General features: G+C 37.8%; 1 protein-coding gene across 1 annotated transcript in view; it reads right to left on the bottom strand.

The window, feature by feature from the left end:
- Positions 1-383: 383 nt before the first annotated feature.
- LOC141331761 (uveal autoantigen with coiled-coil domains and ankyrin repeats protein-like) overlaps positions 384-25,932 on the bottom strand; it is a 26,946-nt gene continuing 1,397 nt past the window's right edge. Inside the window, exons 2-19 of the mRNA XM_073836790.1 lie at positions 25,028-25,112; positions 18,749-18,837; positions 17,577-17,641; positions 14,911-14,968; positions 14,407-14,477; positions 14,097-14,203; positions 11,785-11,966; positions 10,700-10,737; positions 9,694-9,747; positions 9,377-9,484; positions 9,127-9,159; positions 8,854-8,946; positions 8,700-8,730; positions 8,460-8,509; positions 3,974-6,652; positions 3,723-3,875; positions 2,569-2,634; positions 384-2,296 (exon numbers count right to left, since the gene is read on the bottom strand). Coding sequence (XP_073692891.1) covers positions 2,225-2,296; positions 2,569-2,634; positions 3,723-3,875; positions 3,974-6,652; positions 8,460-8,509; positions 8,700-8,730; positions 8,854-8,946; positions 9,127-9,159; positions 9,377-9,484; positions 9,694-9,747; positions 10,700-10,737; positions 11,785-11,966; positions 14,097-14,203; positions 14,407-14,477; positions 14,911-14,968; positions 17,577-17,641; positions 18,749-18,837; positions 25,028-25,112 — 4,034 coding nt within the window. The 3' untranslated portion in view covers positions 384-2,224. The remainder of the gene's footprint in view (positions 2,297-2,568; positions 2,635-3,722; positions 3,876-3,973; positions 6,653-8,459; positions 8,510-8,699; positions 8,731-8,853; positions 8,947-9,126; positions 9,160-9,376; positions 9,485-9,693; positions 9,748-10,699; positions 10,738-11,784; positions 11,967-14,096; positions 14,204-14,406; positions 14,478-14,910; positions 14,969-17,576; positions 17,642-18,748; positions 18,838-25,027; positions 25,113-25,932) is intronic.

The raw sequence follows: 25,932 nt of genomic DNA, 5'->3' as shown, positions 1-25,932 counted from the left end.
ATTAATGGTAGAGAGAAAGGCAAAGAGAGGGGAGTGGTGGGAGGATGTCTGGTTCTGCTTATGGTCCTGGAAATGAGATTAAAGGGAAAGCTCCAAACAGATTGAATTGTATTTGCCATAATTGCTGAGAACAGCTTATGCAGGGCAGGCCACAAATAACAGACTCATAAAAACAAGAGACTGCAAGACAAGCGGGGGGGAGAGGGAGTCAGAGGCAAACTGAGAGCTGTCATTTAAACAATCAAAAATACGAAAATATGAAATTAATCAGGTGTGGGACAAGTTTACAACTTTGAAAAATGACCTCCAACATCTTATAGTGGTTCATATAGATGAAAAGATACTTAGAAATATATAAAATGACAGCTGAGATGAAACCAAGATAGAAAAAACAACATTGATTCAGTTTTATTTGTATAAGAATACAAACCATGACCTTCCTGACGAGAAAAGTAGTCTTTTCTTTGTATTTGTAATCTTATTTCATGTTAAAGCTAAGTTAATCGCTAAGGTACAAATCAATGCAAACCACATGAGGAAAAAAACGATCCTTCAAACTAGATCTCATTGGTTTTAAAGTAACAACATGTGCGTTCACTTCGAGGAGAGTGAGGGGCTGGAAAGGCCTGCCAAAGGCAAGGTTCACTTCATGACACTCTGAGACTGCTGGGATTAATCATATTCATTTGCACAGAGCCGGTTTAGTCTAAAAGAGGCACTTTTATTGATGTTAGACTCAATTTTGCAAAACAAAAAAGAGAAAATATCCATTAAAAGAAAAAGAAAAACCAGACTAACTGATAATCATAAGAGCACAGTTAGAATGTAATACTAATAAATAATGAATCCGTTACAAATAGTCATCCCCAAATGAGAGAGCCAATAGCTTCAGTTAATACCAATCAAACCAAATGGCACTATGGTGGTATTTTCAAAATAAATTAATCAATGCTGGATTAACTTTAGAATATCTAATTGGAAAGAATAATTTGAACGTTTAGATGAAGAAGAAAAAACCCCACAAAATATAAAGTATGTCAGTCTATAGTCATGTTCTTAAACCTGACTAGATTATTGTGCCTTTCTATTCCAGTCCTGCTGAATTCTGTTAAGAGTTACCACAAACAAGTTGTTCATTAATCAAAATTATTACAAAGCCATGTAAAAGGTGATAAATCAGATTTGGGAAGAAATTCCTAAACCGCATCACATTCTCCTACACAAAAGCACACATCAAACTTGGCCTGCCAAGTCACACCACTAGATGGCGATATCAGCCAGGATACAGGACCATGAGGGATTGAGTGTTATGAAAGTTCTCAGTGTTAAACGCTTCGTTCATATGATCATTCATGAGACGCAGTCTGCCGCTGTCACTGCAGAAGCAAAGCAATTTTACATAAACACTTCAGTAAAAGATCAACTCATACAATAGACACCCACTGACCCAAATACATCACACGCATTTGAAACAAATGATCCAGTGTACAGACATGGGCAAAGCTGCAAAAGACGTGTGCGAAGAAACTGCAGTGGTGTGCTCTGATCTTTTGGACCATAACAATTCTGGGACCCTCCAAAATAAGTGTGTGCAAAAGATTTTTTACTAGTGCTCTCACGTAATACTATTGTCTGCCAAGATGTGCCTCTGTACCCACCACTCCACTAAAGCCTGGAAGCTAGTTTCCCTAGTGATGAAAGATCTACTTCTTCTAACCAGAATATTACTGTAACTATTGCAGAGGATACAATAATGCTGGACTAAGAACACAACATCAAAATCTCTCATCTCTCATTAATACACTGTACATGTAGCTCAGATCAAGGCTATAAGAGTGGAGGGAGGGAATGTTCTTCTACCTGTAGTTAGGTTATTTCAACATGAAATAAGGAGGTACATGAGACTTGATCACTGAATGTGCAGTTTACATCTTTACAGCAATCTGCACTTTCCATTGCATCTAGAACATGTAGCAATAGCGATAGCAATATTTGTGCTTATTTGTGATTAAATCATTATCCATTGCCACTCATGTTTGCGATTTATGTTTTTTGGATAAGTATAACTATCCTTACTGCTAGATCTAGTACTTTCACTAAGCAAATCTATATTACAGATACACATTGTTAGTGCTTACAACACTCCTAATCAGGACATGTCAAATGTTGGGAGGTTACTGTGTGAATGATGAATTGGAGTCAGTGTGGTCTCAGTGTGCTGAGTTCAACAGACAAAACCTTGTCTCATTCGAATGATCTGCAATAAGGCAGCTTGGACGTCTTCATCCATGTGACCCTGAAAGAAAATCAGTGACCTGTGTTTAGTCAGGATATATTGCTTTCAGAAACTTCTATGCAACTACAGACTATGACCTGTGTCTCTCTATAACAGTATTGTTGATCTCTGGATGTCATCTATAGCAAGCAGAAAACCATACGCTGTAACATACCTAAGAGTGTTTAATAAATGACCTTGACCTAAGAGCAAAAAAGAAGGAACTGCTACTGCAAAAAAAAAAAATGAAAAAGAAAACCCTTCACACACAACTCGCATTCACACACAATTACCTGTGCTGCACTGAGAAGATGAGTTCGATAAATTGTAACCACTTCTCTATGTTGCCTCTCAGCATCCTGTTTAGATAAAAATAAAAAAATACATGTGTGATAAAAAGGTCTTGCAAGGTTAGATGGTTAATGAGATTGTAAACACAACGCAAACTCAATAAAACACAACATTTCACAAAATTGACATGCGTAGACAAACATATCCTGAGATAGGAGGAGATGGGTGGGAGGCATAGGGTTCATCTAAACCTACATATGTATTGCTTTTTACATTAATTCAGCTGTGAAAATTCACAATAACAATACAAATTACTGCTGGGCAATGACTGATTGCGGTTACTCGCATCCAAAATGAGGTTTTTGTTTATATATGTGTGTGCACAGTGTATATTTATTATACATATATATCTATTTATCATTGAATCATTCATTCAGGAGACTTAAATTACACATGTACTATAGCACTTAAAGGTATGATTTACAGGTCAACGAACACTGACACTGACATCAGTAGTTCAACCCTAATGTTATGAAGCTACGAGAATACTTTGTGCGCAAAAAAAAACAAAAAAAAAACACTGTATTTGACAATTTCTTATCTTCTGTTTCAGTCTTTGATGATGCGTTGTGGTACTCTCATAAACGAGACTGACCACAGAAGAGAAGTTGTTAAAGTTGCTATTTTTGTTTTCTTTGCACAAAAAAAAAAAAAAAAATCTCGTTTTCTCGTAGTTTCATAACAATACAGTTGAACCACTAGTGTCACATGGATCACATGCTGTCTATGCAGAGTCAGAAAGCTCTTGAATTTCATTAAAAATATATTAATTTGTCTTTTGAAGATGAATGACACTCTTATGGGTATGGAACGACATGAGGGTAATTAATGTAACAGAAGTAATTAATGACAGAATTTTCATTTTTGGGTGAACTATCCCTTTAAGAGGTCATTTAATTTAGAACAACAAATAATATTGGAGCCATTCTATTAGTCCCAGTGGCTTAAAAGATAGGACAGAAGGCTTTAGAATCGATCATGAACGCAAGTCAGTCAGTAAGTGAGTGTATTATTTAGTCCAATGTGATGGCATGTCATATTTGTGGGCAATTACGAACAAATCCACCGGTATGTGCATGTGCACAGAGCTACTCACAGCCAGCTGCTGCTGGAGGCTCTTGACCTGGGCTTGGAGTGTGTCAATGTGTTGAGTCTGTCTCTTGTTGGGCGTGTTGCCAGCATAAGCCAGCTGGGATAAGCCATTCAGAGCCTGTTTCAGCCTTTCAACATCTGCCAGCAGTTCTGTGATCTGAAACGAAGAACACCTTGCTTATAATCAGACGAAATATCAGGCACTTATCGAATAAGCTCATCCACAGTTCCAAAATTAGTATATAACAATCTCACCCTTTTGTCTTTAAACTCAGTCTGCTCTGTGGATGCCTGAATCCTCTTCTGCAGTTCTCCAATGGTGCTCATTGATTCTTCGTATCTCTCCTTGAGATCTCTGATCTCCTTCTCAATCGAGGCACTCTTTACCTGCAAGGCCTCGGTTTCTGTTCTTGCCCTCTTTTCACCCTCCCTAGCCAGAGTTGTTTCCCTGTACAGGTCTTCATATTGCTCATCCAGTCCTGATAGCCGATCACCAAGTTCACGCACCTCCTCCTCCAACTTCTGCTTTTCTGCTCTGAGCTCGGTCACCTGCTCTTCATGGCTGCGGAGGTCATCCAGAGCATGCGTGGCTCTGAGAAGCTCAGTCTGCAAAGTGGCTACGTCCTCAGCCCTCTGCGCACTGGTTTCTTCCTCCTCCCGCAGCGCCAAGCGAAGCTCATTGACCTCACGTTCCAAAGCCACTTTAACCTGGCTATACTGGGCCTCATCACAGCTCTGACTCTGAAGCTGTTTCTCTAGTTCATGAACACGCTGGACTTCCAGTCTATGAGCTTCACGTAAGCACTTGCACTCCTGTTGCGCCTCCTGCAAGCTGCCACTCAGAGAGCTCTGCATGGCCTCGAACTGCTCCAGATGGATATACTCGCTGTTCAGTTTCTTTTGGAGACTCTGGATCTCAGAGTTGCACAATGAATTTTTCTCCTCTAGTTCAGCCCGCTGGATCGTAACCTCTTTGTATTGCTGCTCCAGTTCCACCAGCTTTAGGCTCAGGTCCTCCACCTGGCCCTTGCAGCGATCCTCCACTTCTTTGTACTTCTCGCTAGACACAAGCCCCGTCTGAAGTTTCTGCTGCAGAGATACCATCTCATCTTTCAATCTTTCATTCTCTTGCTTTTGGCATTCCCCTTTGGTCTTTTCATCACTGTACATCTTCTGCATTTCAGCAAGTTTTTCTGCCAAGTCCTTCAGAGAGGTGTTGAAATGCATCTCTTTTTCCTCCATAGCGGTCAACGGAACAAACCTCAACTGCAATGCCTCCTGAATAGTATCCAACTCTTTCTTCTGTGCTTCAATTTCCTCGTGGAGCTTTGATGCACTCTCTTGTGCACACTGGTACTTGGAGCAGGCATCTTGAGCTCTTCCCTCTGCTTCTGATAAAGCTTTGCTCATTGTGCTTTTCAATCTCTCATGTTCCACGAGGCTGATATAGTCACTTTCTAACTTGGCCTGCACATTCTCAAACTCCTCTTTCAACGTAGTATTTCCTTCTTTCGCCTTCTGTAACTCCTCGTCCCGAACTCTACAGTCACCCTCCAACTTTGCAATTTCAATCTTTGCTTTCTCCAAAGCCTCATTCAAGTCCATCTGTACTCTCTCATGCTCATTCTTTGTGACAAACTCAATGTCAACATTCTGCTTCAGTGATGCTTTTTCAGCTGCCAAAATCTGAAGTTCATTGACTTTCTCCTGGTATTGATCCTGAAGGCTATTAAGATCTTTTTCCAGTTCTGTGTTGCGCTCTGTGACCGCAGCCATCTCGCTCTCATAACGTTCACAGGGGATATACATGCTTCTCAGGTTGGCAATGTTCTCACAAAGAGAGGTCTTCTCCTCCTGCAGCCTCTGCAGCTGCTCCTCAGCCTGTTTTCTCTTCTCAGTCTCCTCTTCTAACCTAACCCTCAACTCCTCCACAGCAAGTCCCATGGACCTCTTCACCTCCTCATGGTTTTCCAAGGTCACAAACTTGGTCTTCAGATTGTCACCGAGTAACTGAAGCTCCTCTCGGAGTAGTTCTCTCTCATCCTCACCTTCCTCCACTTCACATATTAATGACTGACACTTTGCAGTGACATCAGCAAGTTTCTTCTTCAGGTTTGAGCTTTGCTCCTCTAGAGCAGCTCGGACTCGCTCGTGCTCTTGAAGAGAGACAGTTTGTCGGTCATCTATTGCACGGTGGAGCTCTGCCACTTCCTCCAGCACACGGTCATAATCTTCCCTTAACTCAGCCAACTGTAGCTCCTTCTCATCCACAGCATTGGTTAGGAGGTTCTTCATGTTGTCAAACTTCTCTCCTGAAACCATTGAGGTCAACCTGGCCTCTGCAGTCTTTGATTGACCCTCCATGTTTAAGAGCATCTCCTCCATGTTTTTATGGTCCTCTTGCATTGCACCCAGCTCCGCAGTAAGCCTCTCAACCTCCACAGCCAGAAGCCCTTCACTTTTCTTATACTCCTCCAAAGCTTTCTCACTCTGCTTTAAATGATTCCTGACCCGTCCAACCTCAGCAGAAGCCCCCTCATACTTTGCCTTCACCTCATTCAGCTGTGCTTTGAGGTCATCAACAACCTGGTTACTGAGATGCTCCTTTACCGCCACCACATGAGCCTGAAGCTGTTTCACCTTTGCCTCAGAGTCTATCATTCGCTTCTGCACATCTCCCATGGCTTCCTCCAGCTCTTGTATTTGCTGATCTGACTCACGCTTGATGGTCTCACACTTCTTGGTCAGCTCCTCACACTCCTGAGACTTGCATGCTAGAGCCTTTTGGAGGTGGCCCACCTCCTCTTGTGCAGCCTCTTGCTGTCTGCGGACACTTTCAAGCTCTTGACGAAGCGTCTCAGGTTCACCAGCCACTGGCCGAGATAGCTCCAAAGGTCGAGTCACAGATCGAGACGTTCCTGTAGACTGCAAGATCTGAATTCAAACACAAGTAGGCATTCATTATTAATCACACAAAATATTTTAACAGAATATCTAGTCTCTGTGTGCTTTACGTTGATAGTTACTATGCCACAGTGGAAAAGCCTGTAAATAATATATTTTTTTTCACAGCTTTCCTTTTCCTCATGAATATTAGAACAAAAAATTAGGTGAAAAAAAATCTAAATCAACAGCCAACCTTAAAAGAGATGAGAAGATCGAAAGGTTCCCATACTTTTTCTCTCATTTGGGGTCACATTAGGGCTTAAAACTTTTTAAGAAAACTTTATCTAGGCCACATCCCCAAGTCAGACATCTGATCCTACTTTAGTAGGTGCATTTTTTCATCTTTTTTCATGTGTGCGGTGACCTCTAACATAGGTTAGAGTAAATTCGTCTCTGGTGCTAATGTGACAACAAAATTGCATCCACCACATCTGCCCAAAAGCTGATCCCAGGCATAGTACGTCCCTTCAGAGAATAGCGCTAATAAATCATAAACCCTTCTGACACTGCAGGCTATGGAGGTTCTGAAATGAAATGAGAGAGAGCAACTTATCTGACTGCCACTGCCTCTCCTAAGCCTAACACAGCTGACACAGCCAGTCTGCTCACTGCGTTACTGAACATCAAAAGAAAGGGAAAAAAACGAAAATACCAAACCTTGGGTAAAATGACCGTATGTAAAGCTTGTGCATGCTCAGCAAACCTTTGGAATCAATTCTTGATTTTACATTTAAGCCTTTGCACTTGAAGTCTGATGCTGTTGTTAAACTGCATAAGGAAAATACGATATCTATATATGTAGACTGAACTGCTGGCTCCTGTGTGTTTACACAAGCACAAACAGAGTACTAATAACAAACTGTTTAATGTTAATGTGTATAAGTTTTGTATTGAATTACTAATTACTTAAAGCCCATTACAGGCATGAAATAAATTTTTACTCTCTTAACATACAAAAAATATATATACTATAATGTTTAATGTAGACAAATTGAGATATTTTGGATATTTTATTACCCATTGACTGCAATTTATAAGTTTTACAGGGTTTGGTCATTTGTATTTTATTGCAGTACAAACTTAAGTGCATTAACGTAAATTACCTTGTTTGTAAAAATAAACATTAAAATCTTCTGTAGTAACAGACAGCATGCCACACTTTTACGATAGACTTGTATTTAAAGGAAAAGTTCACTTCCAAAAAAATTTTTTTACAGATAATTTACTCACCCCCTTGTCATCCAAGATGTTCATGTCTTTCTTTCTTCAGTCATAAACAAATTATGTTTTTTGAGGAAAACATTTCAGGATTTCGCTCCATATAGTGGACCTCTATAGTGCCCGCGAGTACGAACCTCCAAAATGAAGTTTAAATGCAGCTTCAAAAGGCTCTAAACGATCCCAGCAGAAGAAGAAGGGTTTTATCTAGAGAAATCAGTTATTTTCTTGATAATTTATATACTTTTTAACCTTTGAATAGAAATCCTGAAATGTTTTCCCTCAAAAAACAATTTCTTTACGACTGAAGAAAGAAAGACATCTTGGATGACAAGGGGGTGAGCAAATTAACTGTAAATTTTAGTTATGGAAGTAAACTCCTTGAAGGCATGATTTTACAGATTAAAATCTGTTAGTAGCAGTACAATCCCTTATAAATGAATCCTCTTATATTTCTGAACTTCAAGTTTATCCCAGATGGCATGTGTTGACATTAGCATGGTTTAAATAGCTTTTTGGCCTCAGCGGAAATTCTTGGCATTTATGTTAAGATGATTTTAAAGAAACTGAAATATACCTGAGAAGAATCCAGGCTGTGTGACTGCCGCACTAGTATATTGTCTTTCCCTGCAGAAAAAAAGAACCCAAAATGAAAACACACACACACAAACCTTCACTTACAGAAAAAAAAAAGCTTTTCTGACATACTTACAACCAACATTATTTCAACATCAGTACACTGTTTATATTGAAGCCTGTACTATCAAGAGTCATACTTAATCAGTCTGAAGAGCCAGATTTTAAAAGACAAAATCACCTTTGATCACAGACTGGCCGGGATAATCTCCCTGCAAAATAAAAATATGCAGATTTATTCATGATTTCACCAAACTTTAATCATGAACTGCTGGATCTGGAGTTAACGAGCAGCAGCAGTCCTTGATGAGCATATTGCAAAGATTTTTACTGACCAAATGGCTCCGCTGCTGGACTCTCACAGTCTCTATGCCCCTGGCTCCATCCTCCTTCTCTTTAACAGAAAGTAAACGCTTCAGCTGTTCTTTCTGGTGTACAAAACAGAGATACAAATGCATATTCAATTGCAACTACACCCAACCTTAATAAATAAACAAATAGATAACCCGCCATCAATACCATAATAGAAACTGGAAGAAATGAAAATGAAAATAAACAAATGTCATTAGGACAGAAGGAAAGCATTTCCAGGACAACACACAAATTACCTCCTTGTGAATGTCCTCCACTGTTGACTTTTCCTAAAAATGGAAATAACAGAAAGAGACAGAGAATATGTATTACACAAGATATCTGTACAACTATTGCAATATACCTGTAAATACAGAACTGCCTGCTCAGATAAAATTGCCATTTATAACTATTTTGGCTTCAATTTACTGGAGTGCTGAAAACACCTGTGTAAGGTACACAGGCTTTCAAATAAATTGGCCAATCACAAAAAGCCTGAAGAAATACCTGACTGAGTTGCTGCTGAAGCATGCTAACTTTATCCAGCAGCGTTCGCTGTTCCTGGTGGAACTTCTTTAGTGTCTCCTGTTGGTTCTCATTCTTTTTCTCCAAGTCCTAAAACACACAAGCACGCACTTATCAAGTTATTGATTGCTCACTCATTTGTATTAATGTATTTTGCAATGCAAAAAATTGTCTATGATAAATGTTTTACAACCCTTATAATTGGACATGCAAACATGTCCTGATCTAATAATAACAACAACATCATAAAGAACAAGAATAATTTACTGGCAACAGTCATAGACTTGACTGGCACTCACCTGTATGATCTTATCACGGTTAGATGTTTCAGCGACCATCTCCACAGACTGCAACTATATTTACAAAATAAAATATAAAAATGATAAATCATACAGAAATATTCAGGATGATTTTCCTAATATAATTGCAGAACCATTTGTAGCTTGATAAAGAGTAGAGATCAGTGAAGGGTTTCCAAGTTCAAAAAAGTAACTTACAACACAATACAACAATAAAATTGTGTTACTATAAATTTAGGCTAATGTTATTCATATTCACTAGAGAACACTATTGATCAAATGCAAAACTGTGCCATTTCTGGCTGTGGAGCAGAAATTGCTGCTCTACATTCTGACAAATCGATGTTGAAAATGAGTGGCTGCAGTTTGTTTCCACCATTATCCCCGATTATAACAGACTGAGCTTAAAAGTTTCTTTAACACATTTATTGCCCTCAAGGCATTTTCTAAAATGTAAAAAGTATGACTTACTAACATAAGTGAACTTCAGGATAAAACTGCCTAAATCATAAAAATGCTGGATATGGTATTTTTAGAGAAAAATGACATTGTGCTCTACTTTCATTGACCACTGGGTGGCAGTAGTGTGTAATAGTTTTTACAGCACTGCAGTCACTACTGCAGGTAAAGTCAGATTAGCGTATCAAAACAGCATGGTATGTGATAAGAAATTATATTAGCCTGAAATAATTTATTTCCCATTTGATATGAAAGAAGTGCTGAAATGAGAAACGAACTATATTGTGCTTTTTGCACATCAATCATAAAACCCATTTGTATGATTCCAGACTCGCTGATCTAAACGGCTTCAGTGAAATTGCAAAATCAAGGTAGCCTTTTTCTGGTCAGTATGTTCTTAGAAAATATATTGGTGCACATTTATTGGTACATATTGATTAACAAAAGTTAATCAGTTAGAGGGGGTTAACCTCAGTGACCATTTCTTTTAAATCTCATCTGCAGGGAGATGCCAAGAATGAAACAAATGTGAAAATGCTGTGTATACCCGTCTCTTTTTCTGTTCCATCTTGGCAGCCTCTTTTGCTGTGAACACAAATGAATAATGATTAATTAGCAATTCATGATTCGTGGAACAACTGAAAAAAATATATACAGGAGGATTGAGATGTTTTTCTTTCATCAGGAGTTATGGTATGTATAAGTAGCTCTTCTTTTTTACTTTGAAGCATGAAGCTGAAAAGACACTGTTCTACACTCATCTTAGGAAGTGTGTGCATAAGCTCTTGGGGCTTTGATCTTTATAACCTTACTACCTGATAAAGGCCTATTCATACCAAAAGTGATGCAACAAAGTAATGTGAACTGCAGGGGGAAGAAAGGATTAAAAATCTAACGAAAAATTGCATTTAGCTGATTTACACCAAGAATGGCAGACATTTTCATCAGCCTCTCTGTGAAAAGTTCTAATAAACATACTTGAATGAAAAATAAGAAACCTTCACTTAGTGCAAAAGATAATGGAATGGAACAACGGAAGCAATGAGGTGATAAAGGAATATCTTGTTCCAGTGATAATAGTGGTCTACTGATAGTAATAATATTGCTAGAAATTGCTTGGCAAATCATTTCTTTTCGCTGTGCTATTTTGAGTGCTTGCTCTGGACACATCGGCAAAAAGCTTGGACTGTGGAACTGCAATGAAAAGGACTACATTATAACCTGCTTGATTTCACCCTCCCTTTTTTATTTTCAATTTAAAACTTGAGATTCCTCTCCTTTCTCCTCTTCCTCCGATACTTATATCACTGAACAACCAGTATATTAGATTGCAAAATTTTATCTGTTCTAATGTGACAAACACTAACCGATGGAAACACTAAAATGCAACCAACCATAAAATTGTGCGTCAAATCAAACCCAATCTCTGGACATATTTAACAGTGACTAGGTAATATGGCTAATATTAATATCCGGTGTTTGTTCTATGCTTTGGGCCAGTGAAGCACATCTTGTTGCTCATGCATTTACAAAAATTTCCAGTTTAAGATGCATTTAATTTATGATTTTAAGCACTGCTCTAACAGATGCAGACATAAAAGAGAGATCACAAAAAACAGGAAGTAACAAAACCTTTTGTGGCGCTGTCCAGATAACTCTTGACAAGAGAGACAAGCTCCTGGTTTTTGCTGAGCCGTGCATAGTGATAACTGTCATGGCTGAAACCATCCACAGCAGTGACATCAGCGCCATGTTTCAACAAAACGTCCACAGCATCCTTACATGCATACTCGCAGCCCAGAATCAGTGCTGTTCTGAATAAACAAACAAGAATACAAACACATTTTCAATATGACTGAGAGTAACATCAAAATATTACATTTAAAAATGCACCAATGAACTATTAGGACAAGAACAACACTAATACATTTTTATATCTCTCTATTTATCTCATTTGAAACATGAAAGTAACCTATCTTAATGAAACTGGGGGATTTCAGATTCGTTAGCCACTCTAGGTGCAGCGCTCAACTGCTCATGCCATGAACCATAAGTGTTGGGGGTAATGCATTACAAGTAATGTGAGTTACATATTCAGATTACTTTTTTCAAGTAAATAGTAAAATAATGCATTACTTTTAAATTTACAAGAAAATATCAGTTACTTTTTCAATTAAGTAAGTACTGACATCACACGTTAAAAAACAGACAGTCACACGTTAAAAAATAAATACGACCCCTCACGTTGTGTCAATCACGTTCATACACTGCCTCCGAAACTGTCATCCTTCATAAAAAAAGATCATTCAGATCGGGTTCAATTTTCTGGGTTTTCACATCTGTAGCAAGCATTTTAAGAGGTGTTTTGACGTTCTGTGTCTGGAGAATTTTGATGAACACAAAAATCTCAGACTCAGTGTTCAAGGAACTTAAAGTGAGTGAAGGAAGTGTCTCTGGAAGACTTAAATGAGAAGTTCACTTCCAGAACAAAAATGTACAGATAATGTAGTCACCCCCCTTGTCATCAAAGATGTTCATGTCTTTCTTTCTTTCTTCAGTCATAAAAAACTTGTCTTTTAAGGGAAAACATTTCAGGATTTCTATTCAAATAGTGGACTTCTATGGTGCCCCCGAGTTTGAACTTCCAAAATGCAGTTTTTAAATGCGGCTTCAAAGGGGTCTACACATTCCCAGCCGAGAAGGGTCTTATCTAGCGGTTAGTATCTTATCTATATTGGTTATTTTCTTTAAAAAAAAAATTTATATACTTTAACTTTTTGAGTGTACTCAAGTTAAGGTATGTTGAAAACTCCCATCTAATTTTTTCCTCCAACTCGTCTTACATCACTGTGTTACCTTTTTTTGTAAAGGACGTTTGATCTTCTTTGCACGTTTACTTTGTGTATTCTGGTTTAAGACGACCCAGTGTTTACAGAGTACACACAGAGCTAGAAAAGACGAGCATTTGAGGTTAAAAAGTATATAAATTGTCAAGAAAATAACCATATAGTGGACTTCTATGGTCCCCTGAGTTTGAACTTTCAAAATGCAGTTCAAATGTGGCCTCAAACAATCCCAGCCAAAGAAGGGACTTTAAATATATATAAAAAAATATATATAAATCTCGCCCCCTACAGTGCAATTCGACTAGGTATACGTCATCCGCGCTAAAATATCAAGGTGAAAGTCATCATAACTTGCGTAGTTTAGACCCAGCTCCCAGCCCAACTTTGAGAATAGATTAACGGCGATATTTTTTTTATCGCGCGATAATAGTCTCACGTTAACGCAGCACGTTAACGCTGATAACGGCCCACCACTAAGAAAAATATTTTGAAATATTTTTCTCAAAAAACTATTTCTATATGACTGAAAAAAGAAAGACATGAACATCTTGGATGACAAGGGGGCAAGTACATTATCAGTAAATGTATGTTCTGGAAGTAAATTCTCCTTTAAGTCTTTCAGAGACACTTCCTTCACTCTGAGGCATATTCATTTTGGTGTGAAAGGGCCTTTAGAGTTGCCAAAAATATAACTTTTGTTGTTTTGTGTTATTAAAAAAACAAATAGAACGTATAGTAACAAAGAGTAACGTAATATTACTTTCCATAAGTAATGCAATTAGTTACTTTTCAAGGTGTAACGCAATATTGTAATGCATTACTTTTAAAAGTAACTTTCCCCAACACTGTAAACCATTGTGTTTACGATTATGATGATAAATTAAAATATTATGCTAATAAATACCAAATTGCATGATCAAGCAGCTAAAATAGCTGGAAGCATCTGACACTGGAAGCCTTACACAAAAATAAGGTGGATAAAATCTAAAGAAAACTCTGAAAATTCAGTAGTTGAATAAAATCAAAGCAGGGCAAGAAAAACAAGAAAAGAGACCAACTATAAAACCAACTACTGAGAAATATGAATGTGACATTTACTTATTCTGTTTGTCTCTGATTGTGATGTCACTTCCTCGTTCTAACAGCAGCTGACAGATGTGTGGATGACACATTTGAGTGGCAAGCACCAATGGGGTCCGACCATCCTATAAACACACACATAAAAGTGCACATTTGCATCAACTCAAACAGAAAAGACATAAAAACCTCCAATCAGAGAGAACATTTGAAGATAAAGTACATCTGTGAGAAAATAGAAAAACAGAACATTTGTCCAGGTGAAAAGAAAGAGAAGACATAAAGTTGTTATCAGGATATTAAATATCCCACAAGCCACATATTAACTCACAAAGTCGCTGGCATTAACTGATGCCCCGCTGTCACAGAGCAGCTTCACACTGGAGGAGCAGCCAGCCATAACTGAAAAGACAAACAATAATAATATTCCTTAACATTTCCCCCAAGCATGCAAATTAGATTCAGTAGACTCATCTGACATCACACTCAAAAATAAAAAAGAAGAAGAAAAAATGAATAAATAAAATCCAAAACCTCCACTGGGCAATGAGCAAGAGCTCTAAATCTTACATGAAAGCCTTCTGAGGGAAGGAAAATACACCCATGAACTACATCTTATTGATTACGACTGCAGCTGCCTCAAAGAATCACATTCAGCGTTCATCCATTACCCCTTCCCTCCATCCCCCCTCCATCTCTGCTTTACCACTTGTTGTAGGAGGGAGTAAAAAAGAAGGAAAGAAAGAGCCAAGAAAATGGAGGGAGCGGAAAACCCCCAAGTTAGATGGAAAAGAGGACTGCAAACCTTCAAAATGTACAAAGCTTTTTTGCTTACCAGCATCATGCAAGGCTGTTCTTCCCTGCAGGTCCACGTTTCCCACTGGGCAATTGTGCTGAAACACAAAACACTCGTCACACTCACAGTCACGCCATTCACAAACACTTCATGGCCATTAAGCTTTAAAAAGGTCAGAGGATGAGGCTAAACTTTCGAAAACATCCATGATGACTGCCTGCGCCTAAACAGATGAACACAAAAATCAAGAACAGACCAGAATGACATGGATGTGTGAGACTCTAGTTTGAAGCTTTGAAATGATTCTGAACCCGAGAAGTGAAACCAGGTCAAGCAAAGGAGTGTTGCTAAGATACTGGCCTCAGTGGTCTTCAGTCCCACCACCCCCTGTGCCCTCATTTATAAAATCTCTTTTACTCTTTCCATATTCCACTCTCTGTCCTACTTTCTCAAGCCCAATATTTTCTCCACCTCTTTTTTGCTACCTCTAACAAAACAACTCCTCTGACTTCAGTCACTATAAAAACCTTTTATGCTCTAGCAACAGCCTCCAAAACCAGTAGCAAGGTCACATGGTTCTGTTGGCTAACTGTGTCCTGCGTAACTCTATCTGATGGGCTCTAGGAGCCAGTGTCAGATTGCACATGATGATGGCATAGAAATATAGACGGCAGGTTACAGTACGGACAGCCTGTCAACACTGCACACACCCGCGAAAATACTCTCACCCATGGCAGAGTATTATGTTGGATTACGCTTTATATTAGCTGATTTCGAAGGCAAGCTTTCAGATACTAAAACTCATTTTTGCATAATTAGTTGAGTCAGATTTTTCTAATTTTGCTCCCTGCGGTATAAAGTAATTAACACAAACAAGTCACTGTGACAAAGACGCTGTTGTCATAGTCATCAACAAGCAAGTGATAGGAATCATTTCCTATCTTAATTATCTCGAGCACCATCACTCTCGACGGCAGAGAGACAGAGCTCTTGCAAAATGTGTTTGTGGATTAATTGATTGAAATTAAGCGGCGTGTCTGTAAACAAGCTCTGCTCGATTTACCTTCAAACAGCATAATTTTCTCACAATCAGGATGTCAGGTTCAGCATTATGCAATTGAGCTCAGGTCATTGCTTTATTAGTTACACTTTGTTTATGAGCCTTTGGGCTAGAATATGCTTACCAATAGTAATAAAGGCAATAAAGGTCAAATTGTTTGTTTGTTTGTTTGTTTGTTTGTGAAATGCAGCTCTTTCTTGAACACACAGATGACAATGAAGTAGAGCTTGGTATCCGCCTATGATATAGTACACAAATCAGAAAACATACTCTTCAATGCCTAATTTAAATTAGTAAATTGTTCATTTTTTTAATGAAAATAAAAGGGACCATACAAAAAAAAGCATGTTATTGTTTATTTAGTACTGACCTGAATAAGATATTTTACATTAAAGACGTTTACATATAGTCCCCAAAAGAAAATAATTGTTTAACTTATAAAAATTACCCTGTTCAAAAGTTTACATCCTCATGTTTTTTAATACAGTGTTGATACCTGAATGCTCCACAGCTGTTTTTTTGTTTAGTGATAGTTGTTCATGAATCCCTTGCTTGTCCTGAACAGTTAAACTGCCTGCTGTTCCTCAGAAAAATCCTTCAGGTCCCACCAATTATTTGGTTTTCCAGCATTTTTGTGTATGTGAACCCTTTCCAACAATGACTGTATGAATTTGAGATCCATCTTTTCACACTGAGGACAACTGAAGGACTGATATGCAACTATTACAGAAGGTTCAAATGCTCACTGATGCTCCAGAAGGAAAAACACACGAAAGGTGAAAACTTTGAATTTGAAGATTAGGGTAAATGTAACTTATTTTGTCTTCTGGGAAACATGCAACAATCTTCTGTAGCCTCCGAAGGGCAGTACTAAATGAAAAAATATGATATTCAGGCAAAATAAGAAAAATGTACACATCTTCATTCTGTTCAAATGTTTTCATCCCCCAGCTCTTAATGCATGGTTTTTCCTTCTGGAGCATCAGATGTAAACTTTTGACACCAGCTGTATATTTTGATGAAATAAATACACTTGGGATACATGAGAGACTTCAAAAACATTAAAAATCTTATCAACCCTAAACTTCTGAATTGTACATTATAATTCAACATGATTCATCAAATTGCCATAAAACTATAAAACTAGATTGCAAATATGTGATAGAGAAGAAATTCAGAGAAACATCAGATAAGAGATTCATAAAGTGTCTCTTCTCTGTTGTTTGCCTTTTCTGTTGTTCAACACTGCATCTCAATGATACAGCTTTGACTGTGCTGAAAAAACTGTTGAGAAAATGCATAATTGAACTTCAGGGAATGATACAACTCAAAAATCATAAATATAACTAGAAAAATAGAAGTATTGACCAAATATAATGAGAAAACAAGGACACATTGATACAAGATTGTATCGGCAGAGCCTTACAATGGAGGCCATAAATAATTATCTTTCTGAAGTTCAACTCATCACAGTCCTCAAAAGACCTCATATATACTCTTCGAAAATCTGATTCAATGCCTTTCCTTCACATCAAAAAGAGGATACAATAGAGCAGAAATTGACTGGCTTTAAAAGAAAAGAGTTCAAAAACACAGCGAGAACACTTCTCCTTACAACTGTGTTGACTGTAAAAAGCAGTTTTACCTGGAGTAGTTTTTGCACGCACAGTGACTGGGCATTTCTGGCTGCCAGGTGTAAGGCATTTTTTCCTACAGGAACAAAACAACAAATCAATAGAAGCCATTAGATAACAAAAGTCTTTTAGATTAACCAATCATAACCAGTAGAGACCGATGTCAAGAGTCTAGTCTAGTGAGAGTCTAAAAAAAAAGGCACCACATCTATTCCAATTTCACATAAAATTGTTCTTACAAAGGTTCGCCAGAAAAACTCACTCTCTGATGAAGAACGCGTGGCTATATCATTTACATTTACATTTACAGAGATGTTTCAACCAATAAACCATTCAACCATAGTTCAACCAAAAAAGCCATTCCAAAAGGTATCTTTAAAAAATCCTGAGCCATTTCTGTTCCTCAATTTGGAAATTATTGGTTTGGAAGTTGGAACAACATGACAGAGTACATTTTTTTGGGGTACACTATTCGTTTAAGATAAGTTTACTTCCAGAATTAAAATGTCCCGATTAGTATATCACCCCAAAGTGATCCAAGATGTTCATGTCTTTCTGTACTCTGTTGCATAGAAATTGGATTTTTGAGAAAAACATTCAAGGTTTTTTCTCCATATAGTGGACTTTAATAAGGATCAACAGGTTGAAGATCTAAATTGGAGTTTCAATGCAGCTTCAAATGGCTCTACACGACCCCAGCCGAGAAATAAGGGTCTTGTCTAGCAAAGTGTGACCTTTCCGACATGCTTACGTAATGCATCGCAGAGCTAGAGTATACATTTTTTTTTTTTTTTTTTACAAAATGACCAAATCGTTTCACTAGATAAGACTATTCCTCAGCTGGGACCGTGCAGAGTTACATTGAAACTGCAGTTTGGACCTTTAACCCATTGGCTCCCATTGAAGTGCACTATATGGAGAAAAACCCTAGAATGTTTTACTCAAAAACCTTTATTTCTTTGCGACTTAAGAAAGAAAGACATCTTGGATGACATGGCGATGAGTAAATCATCAGGAAATTTCTATTCTGGAAGTGAACCTTTCCTTTAAGGAGGCTGAACAGACAGTTTTACACAATTTACACAAAATTACATTTAGAGGATAAGATAATTTAAGGAATATATTTTCTCATTATACGAGTTCCCTGGTATTCAAACTCGCCCATCTAGAGCAAAGTCCTCACCTGTGGCATCTGTGGCTGTGACATCCACACCATGATTAAGAATGAGATTCAGGCAGTCAAGATGTCCTCTGGAGGCAGCAAGATGGAACCTGAAGAGTAAGAGACAGAGAGAAAAGAACAAAAATAGAAGAAAGGGTTAAAGTTGTGACAAGTGCGTGCTGAAAATTGATGCCTGCTCTTACCACCATCATCAGCATTCTAGAGGAGGAAAGGACTACCATCAAGAGAAACTCTCTCTCTCTCGCTTAAATGCATCTGCACGCGAAACTTCTTACTTTACATTCCATAAGCATGCTTTTTATTCATATCTCACATAAACATACTTCCATTATCAAAATGATGGCCAAGATAATGTACATATTTAATGAATTCACATTCACTTCTTTCTTCATATGCAAGATGCAGAATTGATCACAATCAACACTTTAAGCTCAGAGGTGAGAATGTCCTCTGAGACATGTTGTAAAGAGAAATGTGCAGATTTCACCTGTGTTTGGAAAGTGTTATTTTAAACAGTGTTGATGGTGAAAAGCCAAACATGCAGACAGGCCTTTGACCTGAAGCTTAACGTGTGAAATTGTGGATAACTCCACACACTAGGGCTGCACGATATATCGTAAAATTATCATTATTGCGATATTAGTATACGCGATATCAGTATTGCAGAGAGTTGCGATAATTGACATTTAATTTATGTGCCAAACATTTGTGCGTTGCATGCATAGGTTGTCCTCATTTGACCAAACAGATGGGGGCTTACTATCTTTATACCCGCCTCCCAAGTAGGTTCTATAATGCTATTGGCTAGAACGGGCGAACAGGTGAACCTGGTGGCTCAGAGCAGAGAATGAAAAATAAATACGGCAGGAGTATGAATGGAGAAAATGACAGCAGCGCTGAACTTTTGCCTAAAAAGAACTGTACAGGAATCAATTGCCACCGTTTATGCTCCCAAAATTTAATCTGCACAACCTCAAATTATATTTGGGAGCATTTGTGCGAGTGCGAGAAATTGTTGTGGTGCGACCTAGTTTCATTTCTTTACAAAACTTTTGCTAACCTAACTACTGCACAGACTGCTATGAGCTGATGCGTTCGCCGTTCTCTCCAACATTACATAACCATTTAAACTTAATCTTTATTGTTACCTTTAATGAAGATTTGAGATATTAGCCGTCTTCCTGTCACTGACGATGCGCACCGCTGAACTAGGAACCGGACGTTTTTTTTCTGAAACCTCTGTTCCGGATTTGCACAAACTGTATTGCAATTAGGGGTGTGTGGTATGACGATTTTTGATTGTGGACAGTAAAAAGGTTCTGTACAACGCGGCATTCATTCACATCAGAAGATAACTCAGGGGCCGAGTTCCACTCACGAAGGGGAGTATTTTCCACTGGGGACACGCTTTTCAAAATCCTGTTGGTGTCCTCTGACTTTCAAGTGGTTTGTTAAAATAATCTCTTGTATTGCAGAGTGCATGCTATGCACTGCCGAAAGTTTCACGCGATCCTTAAAACGAAACCAAAAGCAAAACGCGTAGGCTACGCACATTTAAAAGCAATTTTAATACCCCACGTTTAGAGAGCGACTCCCCAATGCACGCAAATTAGGCTAGATAAAATATCTAGGCTGTTGTTAGAATGTGGGCTATAAGTTGTAAATTTGTCTATAACTCTGTATCATACTTAAAAAAAAAAAAAAAAAAAAAAAAAATATCGGTCTCTATTTGCACTTTGAATATTGAAAGAGTAGTCTACTTTGAATATGGCTGCATTTATTGTCTATTTTTTTGTTATTTATACTGTAATTTAAAAAAAAAAAAAATTGATTCTGAGGTTTTCAGAAACAGCCCATTTGATTTGCCTGGCAATTGGAATCCGCCATGAAGAATCAAGATTGGTGCATTACTAAAAAGAAATTGGGTGCTCCTAAGATGCTCTTACATGTAAATAAAAAGTAATGTTTCAAAGCAATTCATTTTGTGTTTGCAGGTCTATGGTAACAGCAAACCAGAAATCAGAATATCTGCCGAGTTAAGTCATTCATAGTGTTTTAAAGTCAAAACTTCCTTGACAATTTTTTTTTAGCCTGAACTAGATTTAATTCGGATGACAGAAGAATATCTATTACCTGTTTATTTTAGCATCATCATTACGTATATAAAAGATTTTAAAAAATAGATAATAATAACAATAATAATTATTAAAGCATTTCTCTAGGGAAATGTAATATCTCAAGAAATATCGTTATCGCAATATTCAACACCAATATCGCATATTTTCCCAATATCGTGTAGCCCTACCACACACTGTCCCAAACAACCACCCATGGAGTGATTGATAGGTGGCTATTTGTTAGTTAGAATTCAGAACAGAGAATATGTCCCAATACTGTTTCAGCAATGTGGCGATTCATCACAATCCTTAGTGTATATCACTTTCTGAAACTTTGTTTTTATGAAAATTCATACAACATCAGGTACATTATAGTCATTTTGTAAGTCATCAAAACATCGTTTCACTATTACAAACTGATGTTTTTAAACCTAAATATAAGGTTAAAACAATTTCCAGGGAGGCCAAAAGGGAGCTACAGCTCATTGCTTTTGCAAGTTCCCCCAAATAGGACCTCATAACTAAAAACGACTCTATGCAATAACATTTTATTAGGTACATGGAAATAAGGTGACTGTTATAACGTTAAGTGACCCTCATTAGAGGAGACTGAAAGGCTCAGATGGTCATGAAGACCCAGACATGTCATTCTAGCTTGGCTCCAACTCCTTGGCTGACTCACATATCTGTGGCTTCAAGATACATTATGTATTTTTAGAGGTGCTAGAGAGGTGGGATGGGGGGTCAGTTTGAATTCAAAACAAGACTTTTGCATGCTGTACCAGTCCATCACTAGAGTCTCTGCAGATCAGCGAAAGCCATTTCAATGCATCTGAGAATCTGATAAGAGTGGAATGCATTAGGAATATCAATACTGTATTGAACGCAAGACCTTTTCTTACTTGATATTTTGCTGCAGCAAGAGGCTTTTAAGTAGCTCAGAAATTTCTTTAAAAGTTCAAAAGATTCTTTTTGTGTATTCAGGGTCTAAAATTAACTTTCAATCCCATCTTTTAATGGAAAACAAATTGAAAAAAACTTTACTAATCATAATTATTTTTTACTAGTCAAGCATTTTGTAGACAGAACGGAAAAGGTCTGTGAAGCTAAACAGCGCCATGCCACATGACATATGTTTTGTTTTTCTTTAAATATTTCTATTTTTCACTTTTAATTTTAGTAATTTTTTTAGGTTTAAAGTTTTTCCATTTAATGTTTATATTTCATCTTTATTTCAATTAAATTACTGAAAAAAATTGGTAATAGTTTTAATTAACAATAACAAAAGTGTTTTGAGTGCTTGCCAGGGTTAAGTCCCAGGTCTACTCAGCTTTCCTCTCACTTCTCACTTCCTCTCACTGTTCTAACTGGTAAAAGGCAAAAATCCAACAAATAAACAAACAAATATATAAATATATTTTCCTTTTGGAATTATTTATCTGTTTTTCTTTTAAATCTTTGACAAACAAGACAGGTTATAGTGTGTCACTGGTAAACTGAGGTAAAAGTTCTTAGAAACTGTGTGAGCTATTAATAGACTTACACTTCACTGACATCGGTGAGGGTCTTATTTTCATTCTTGCAATTTGATTTAAATCATGTATGGGACCCTGGACCACAAAAGTAGTCATAAGAATAATTTTATTGATAAAAATACACATGAAACGCTGAATAAATACGCTTTCCATTGATGCATCTCGGCCAAATATCGTCCTATACTAACAAACCATACAACTATTTGAAAATCTGGAATCTGAGGGTGTCCAAAACAAATTCTTAGCAATGCATATTACTAATAAAAATTAGGTTTTGATATATTTACGGTAGGAAGTTTACAAAGTATCTTCACGGAACTTAAGCTTTACTTAATATCCAAATGATTTTGGCATTAAAGAAAGATTTATAATTTTGACCCATACTATGTATTTTTGGCTATTGCTTCAAATATATCCATGCTACCTAAGTCTGTTTTTGTGGTGCAAGGACCCACATTATGTTTCAGTTCCTATCAAAGATACTGGCCTACTTATTCACTAAACAAAATTGTACTACCATCTGGCATTTGCCAAGTGTTAATTACAAACCGTGTTTGCATCCATTTAAAAAAAAAACGGGTGTGTTAAAGAAACAAAAGCTTACTGCCACACCAGGAAAGCTTAGTCTGTGTTTTTTGTGAGCTAACCATCTATTAGCAAGCTCCATCAAGCAGGTGTATTTCATTCCATACTCTGATTTAAAGATAGAAACACAGAAATCTGCACATTTCCATCTGCCCACAAGGCTAAAATGCTGCCCTAATGCAGGTTACCAATTTACCCACTCAAACTACTGGATTACACCCTACAAGCCCTGTGGTCTGCACTCCCTGTGAGCTATTCTGACCAGTAAGGGAAATAACAGGCTGGAGATGCAATCTGCATGTGGGGTCCTGCTATATATGAACAAAGGATTCCCACAAATCCAAAGTCAACATTTGACCTCTGTATTCCACTCAACTATGCATAAAAAGGCTGCATAGCCTGATGTTCAGGTCATTTGGCAGCCATCACGGCACACTGACGTCCACAAGCATGTTTCATATAACAGGCTGGTGTTTATTAATTGAGCTCTGTTACACTGTAACGCCGACCCGGCGACTGTGACGGCGACCGATGCTCTTGATTTAGTCCTGAGAAATTCTAGCACCTTATTACAAGTCAAGCACTTCTCCACCCAACAGGGCAAGAAGAATCTCACACTATGACAAAAATACCCAAAGGGGAACCTTATGGCTTTAAACGAGGGAATAAAACAAAGCTGTGGTTAAATCAAGCTGAAATGTGTCTGTGTATGCCCTACATAGACCCTGTCAAGGCAGTAAAAACATCAAGGATTGATGGGAGGCCAACTAGGCTTTCTAAAACAGGAAAAGACACAGTTGATCCAGCAGTATTGGAGTCTACTCTGTGGCCATGTAATAATAATGTGGAACATCAATCAGTGATATTAAGTAACTAGTACAACGATTCACCTCTGACCCCAAAAATACTTTTCCTGCATTTATCCCTAAAATAAAAAGGCATCATGTAAAGCTCTCTGGACTTGGAGCTTTCAAAAAAAGATTAAGTAAGCAGTTAACATGACAGTTTAAAAAGGAGAAAAAAAAAAATTCTAGCTTCTAAATTTAGTCAGTGTACACAAGCACAGATTTACTCACTGAAATCCTACTTCCAGGCCAGGAGGCACAGGCTGTTCTGAACTCTTCTGGTCTGTTCTGGGTCAAGCATCTCCAACCACAACATGTTTTCCCATTTTTACTCAAATTTTTGGTCAGGCACAAATGCTTCAGTCCAGATTGGACAAAAAAGACCTATCAGTGAAACTATAAATACTAAAGCATTAACAACAGCATAAATAAATAGGATTCCTCAACTACCTAGTATGGCGCCTAATCAATTTTTTGGTCTTAAGGATGCACTGTATAATTAGGTGGTTTCAGGTTAATCCCATCAAGAGCGGCCACGTTTCTTAGGGACATGTTCTTAAGTTAAACTTTTGACCGCACACAAAGAAAAAGAGAACGCAGGGTTTGCAGGGTTCTGAATTGTAGAACTTTGCACGCCTTCTTAAACAAATAAATAAACATCTAGATACACTAGATGACCTTACGAAAAGCCTAATCAGTTGTTGGATGACTAGTCAACCATGGTGACCCATCCCTAGTAGGGCTGGGTATCGAGTTTGATACTTTTTAGTCACTGACCGGACTGCCTCGATGTCATCGCGTATCAAAAAACATCTTATTCGATACCAAAGTTCTATACCAAAGGGGTTAATCTCATCAACATCAGTGAGCCAATAAGCACGCAGCATGCTTGATGTGCCCAAATGGTGAGGCAACAAGGAAAAACACTAGGTTATGCCCAGAGATGTGGCTCACACATGAAGCTGTAGTTTGTAAGTGTCCCAACCCCATGAGAGATAAAAGATGTTGAAAAGATCAAAAGTGTGGGCATTTAACCAGGCTCAACGACAACAGTACATGATGCAATATTTGCAACAAGATGATTGCTGACAAGATCGGCAACACAACAAATTTAATGATTGACTTGACAGTGTATAACATTACTTGTAGTCCGTATTCGACTACAAGTAGACCGAATCAGTGCGATCATCTTCTCACCGTCCTCCTGCCACAGAGCCTCCTTCAACAGGCCCACTACACAAGTCCTCCTCCAAAACTACTGATGAAGGCGCTATGACTGGGACTGTTCACACCAGAAATCACAGCAATTCAGAAGCGCAGAAGTGCACTGCACTCCCACTGAAATGGACAACCTTATAATCTAATGCATAAATATTAAATCTTTTTAACATTATTAAAACTACATACTGAGTAATTGATGCCATCTTTGTCATGGAAAACACTTGTTGGGCTCGCAGTTTTAACGTACATGTTTGCTTAAATTTATTTTCAAGATCTGAGGTAAACTATCTGTTGTTACTTTCAGTATGGCTATAAATGTCATGCAATATGACATTCAAACTCACATTAGACAATTTTAACATTGAATAAAGCACATAATCAGTACCTGAGATTATAATTGTCATAGTTTGTGTGTTGCTCGAAATAGTTTCTAAAATAGACATCGCCATAGTGGCTAGTTAAGAAAAAAAAAATGCAGATTAACATGGAAAAGATACCATTTATTGTGTCATATCGCATGTAGTTAGGACACTGCATTAACGTTTCGCCTGGAAACAAAGTTGCTATGATGCCAAACCCCCTCACAGAAGAGGAAAGCTGTCTTGTTTATCGAGATGAACCAAATTCTAGATTTTTAAAAGTAAGTGAACTGCGTGAAGTTCGCGGCATAGACTCTTTAAAATACTTCCAAGAGTTTTACACACCGCTCTGTTATTGTGGGGATATTTCCACACACCTAAAGTGGCCAAGGTTCCCAGACCTTCTGCGGTCAGTCTGAAGGTCTGGCTACACAAAATCAAGGACCTATGTAACGTTAGATATTGTTTGGATGTATGGCTATAGATAGCTAGCTAAATTGACACTAAAAATACATTAAGGTT

The sequence above is a fragment of the Garra rufa genome, chromosome 3 (genome assembly GCF_049309525.1).
Source record: "Garra rufa chromosome 3, GarRuf1.0, whole genome shotgun sequence".
Taxonomy (NCBI): domain Eukaryota; kingdom Metazoa; phylum Chordata; class Actinopteri; order Cypriniformes; family Cyprinidae; genus Garra; species Garra rufa.
Note: the sequence above shows the minus strand (reverse complement) of the source record. Positions and strands in the feature narration are given on the sequence as shown.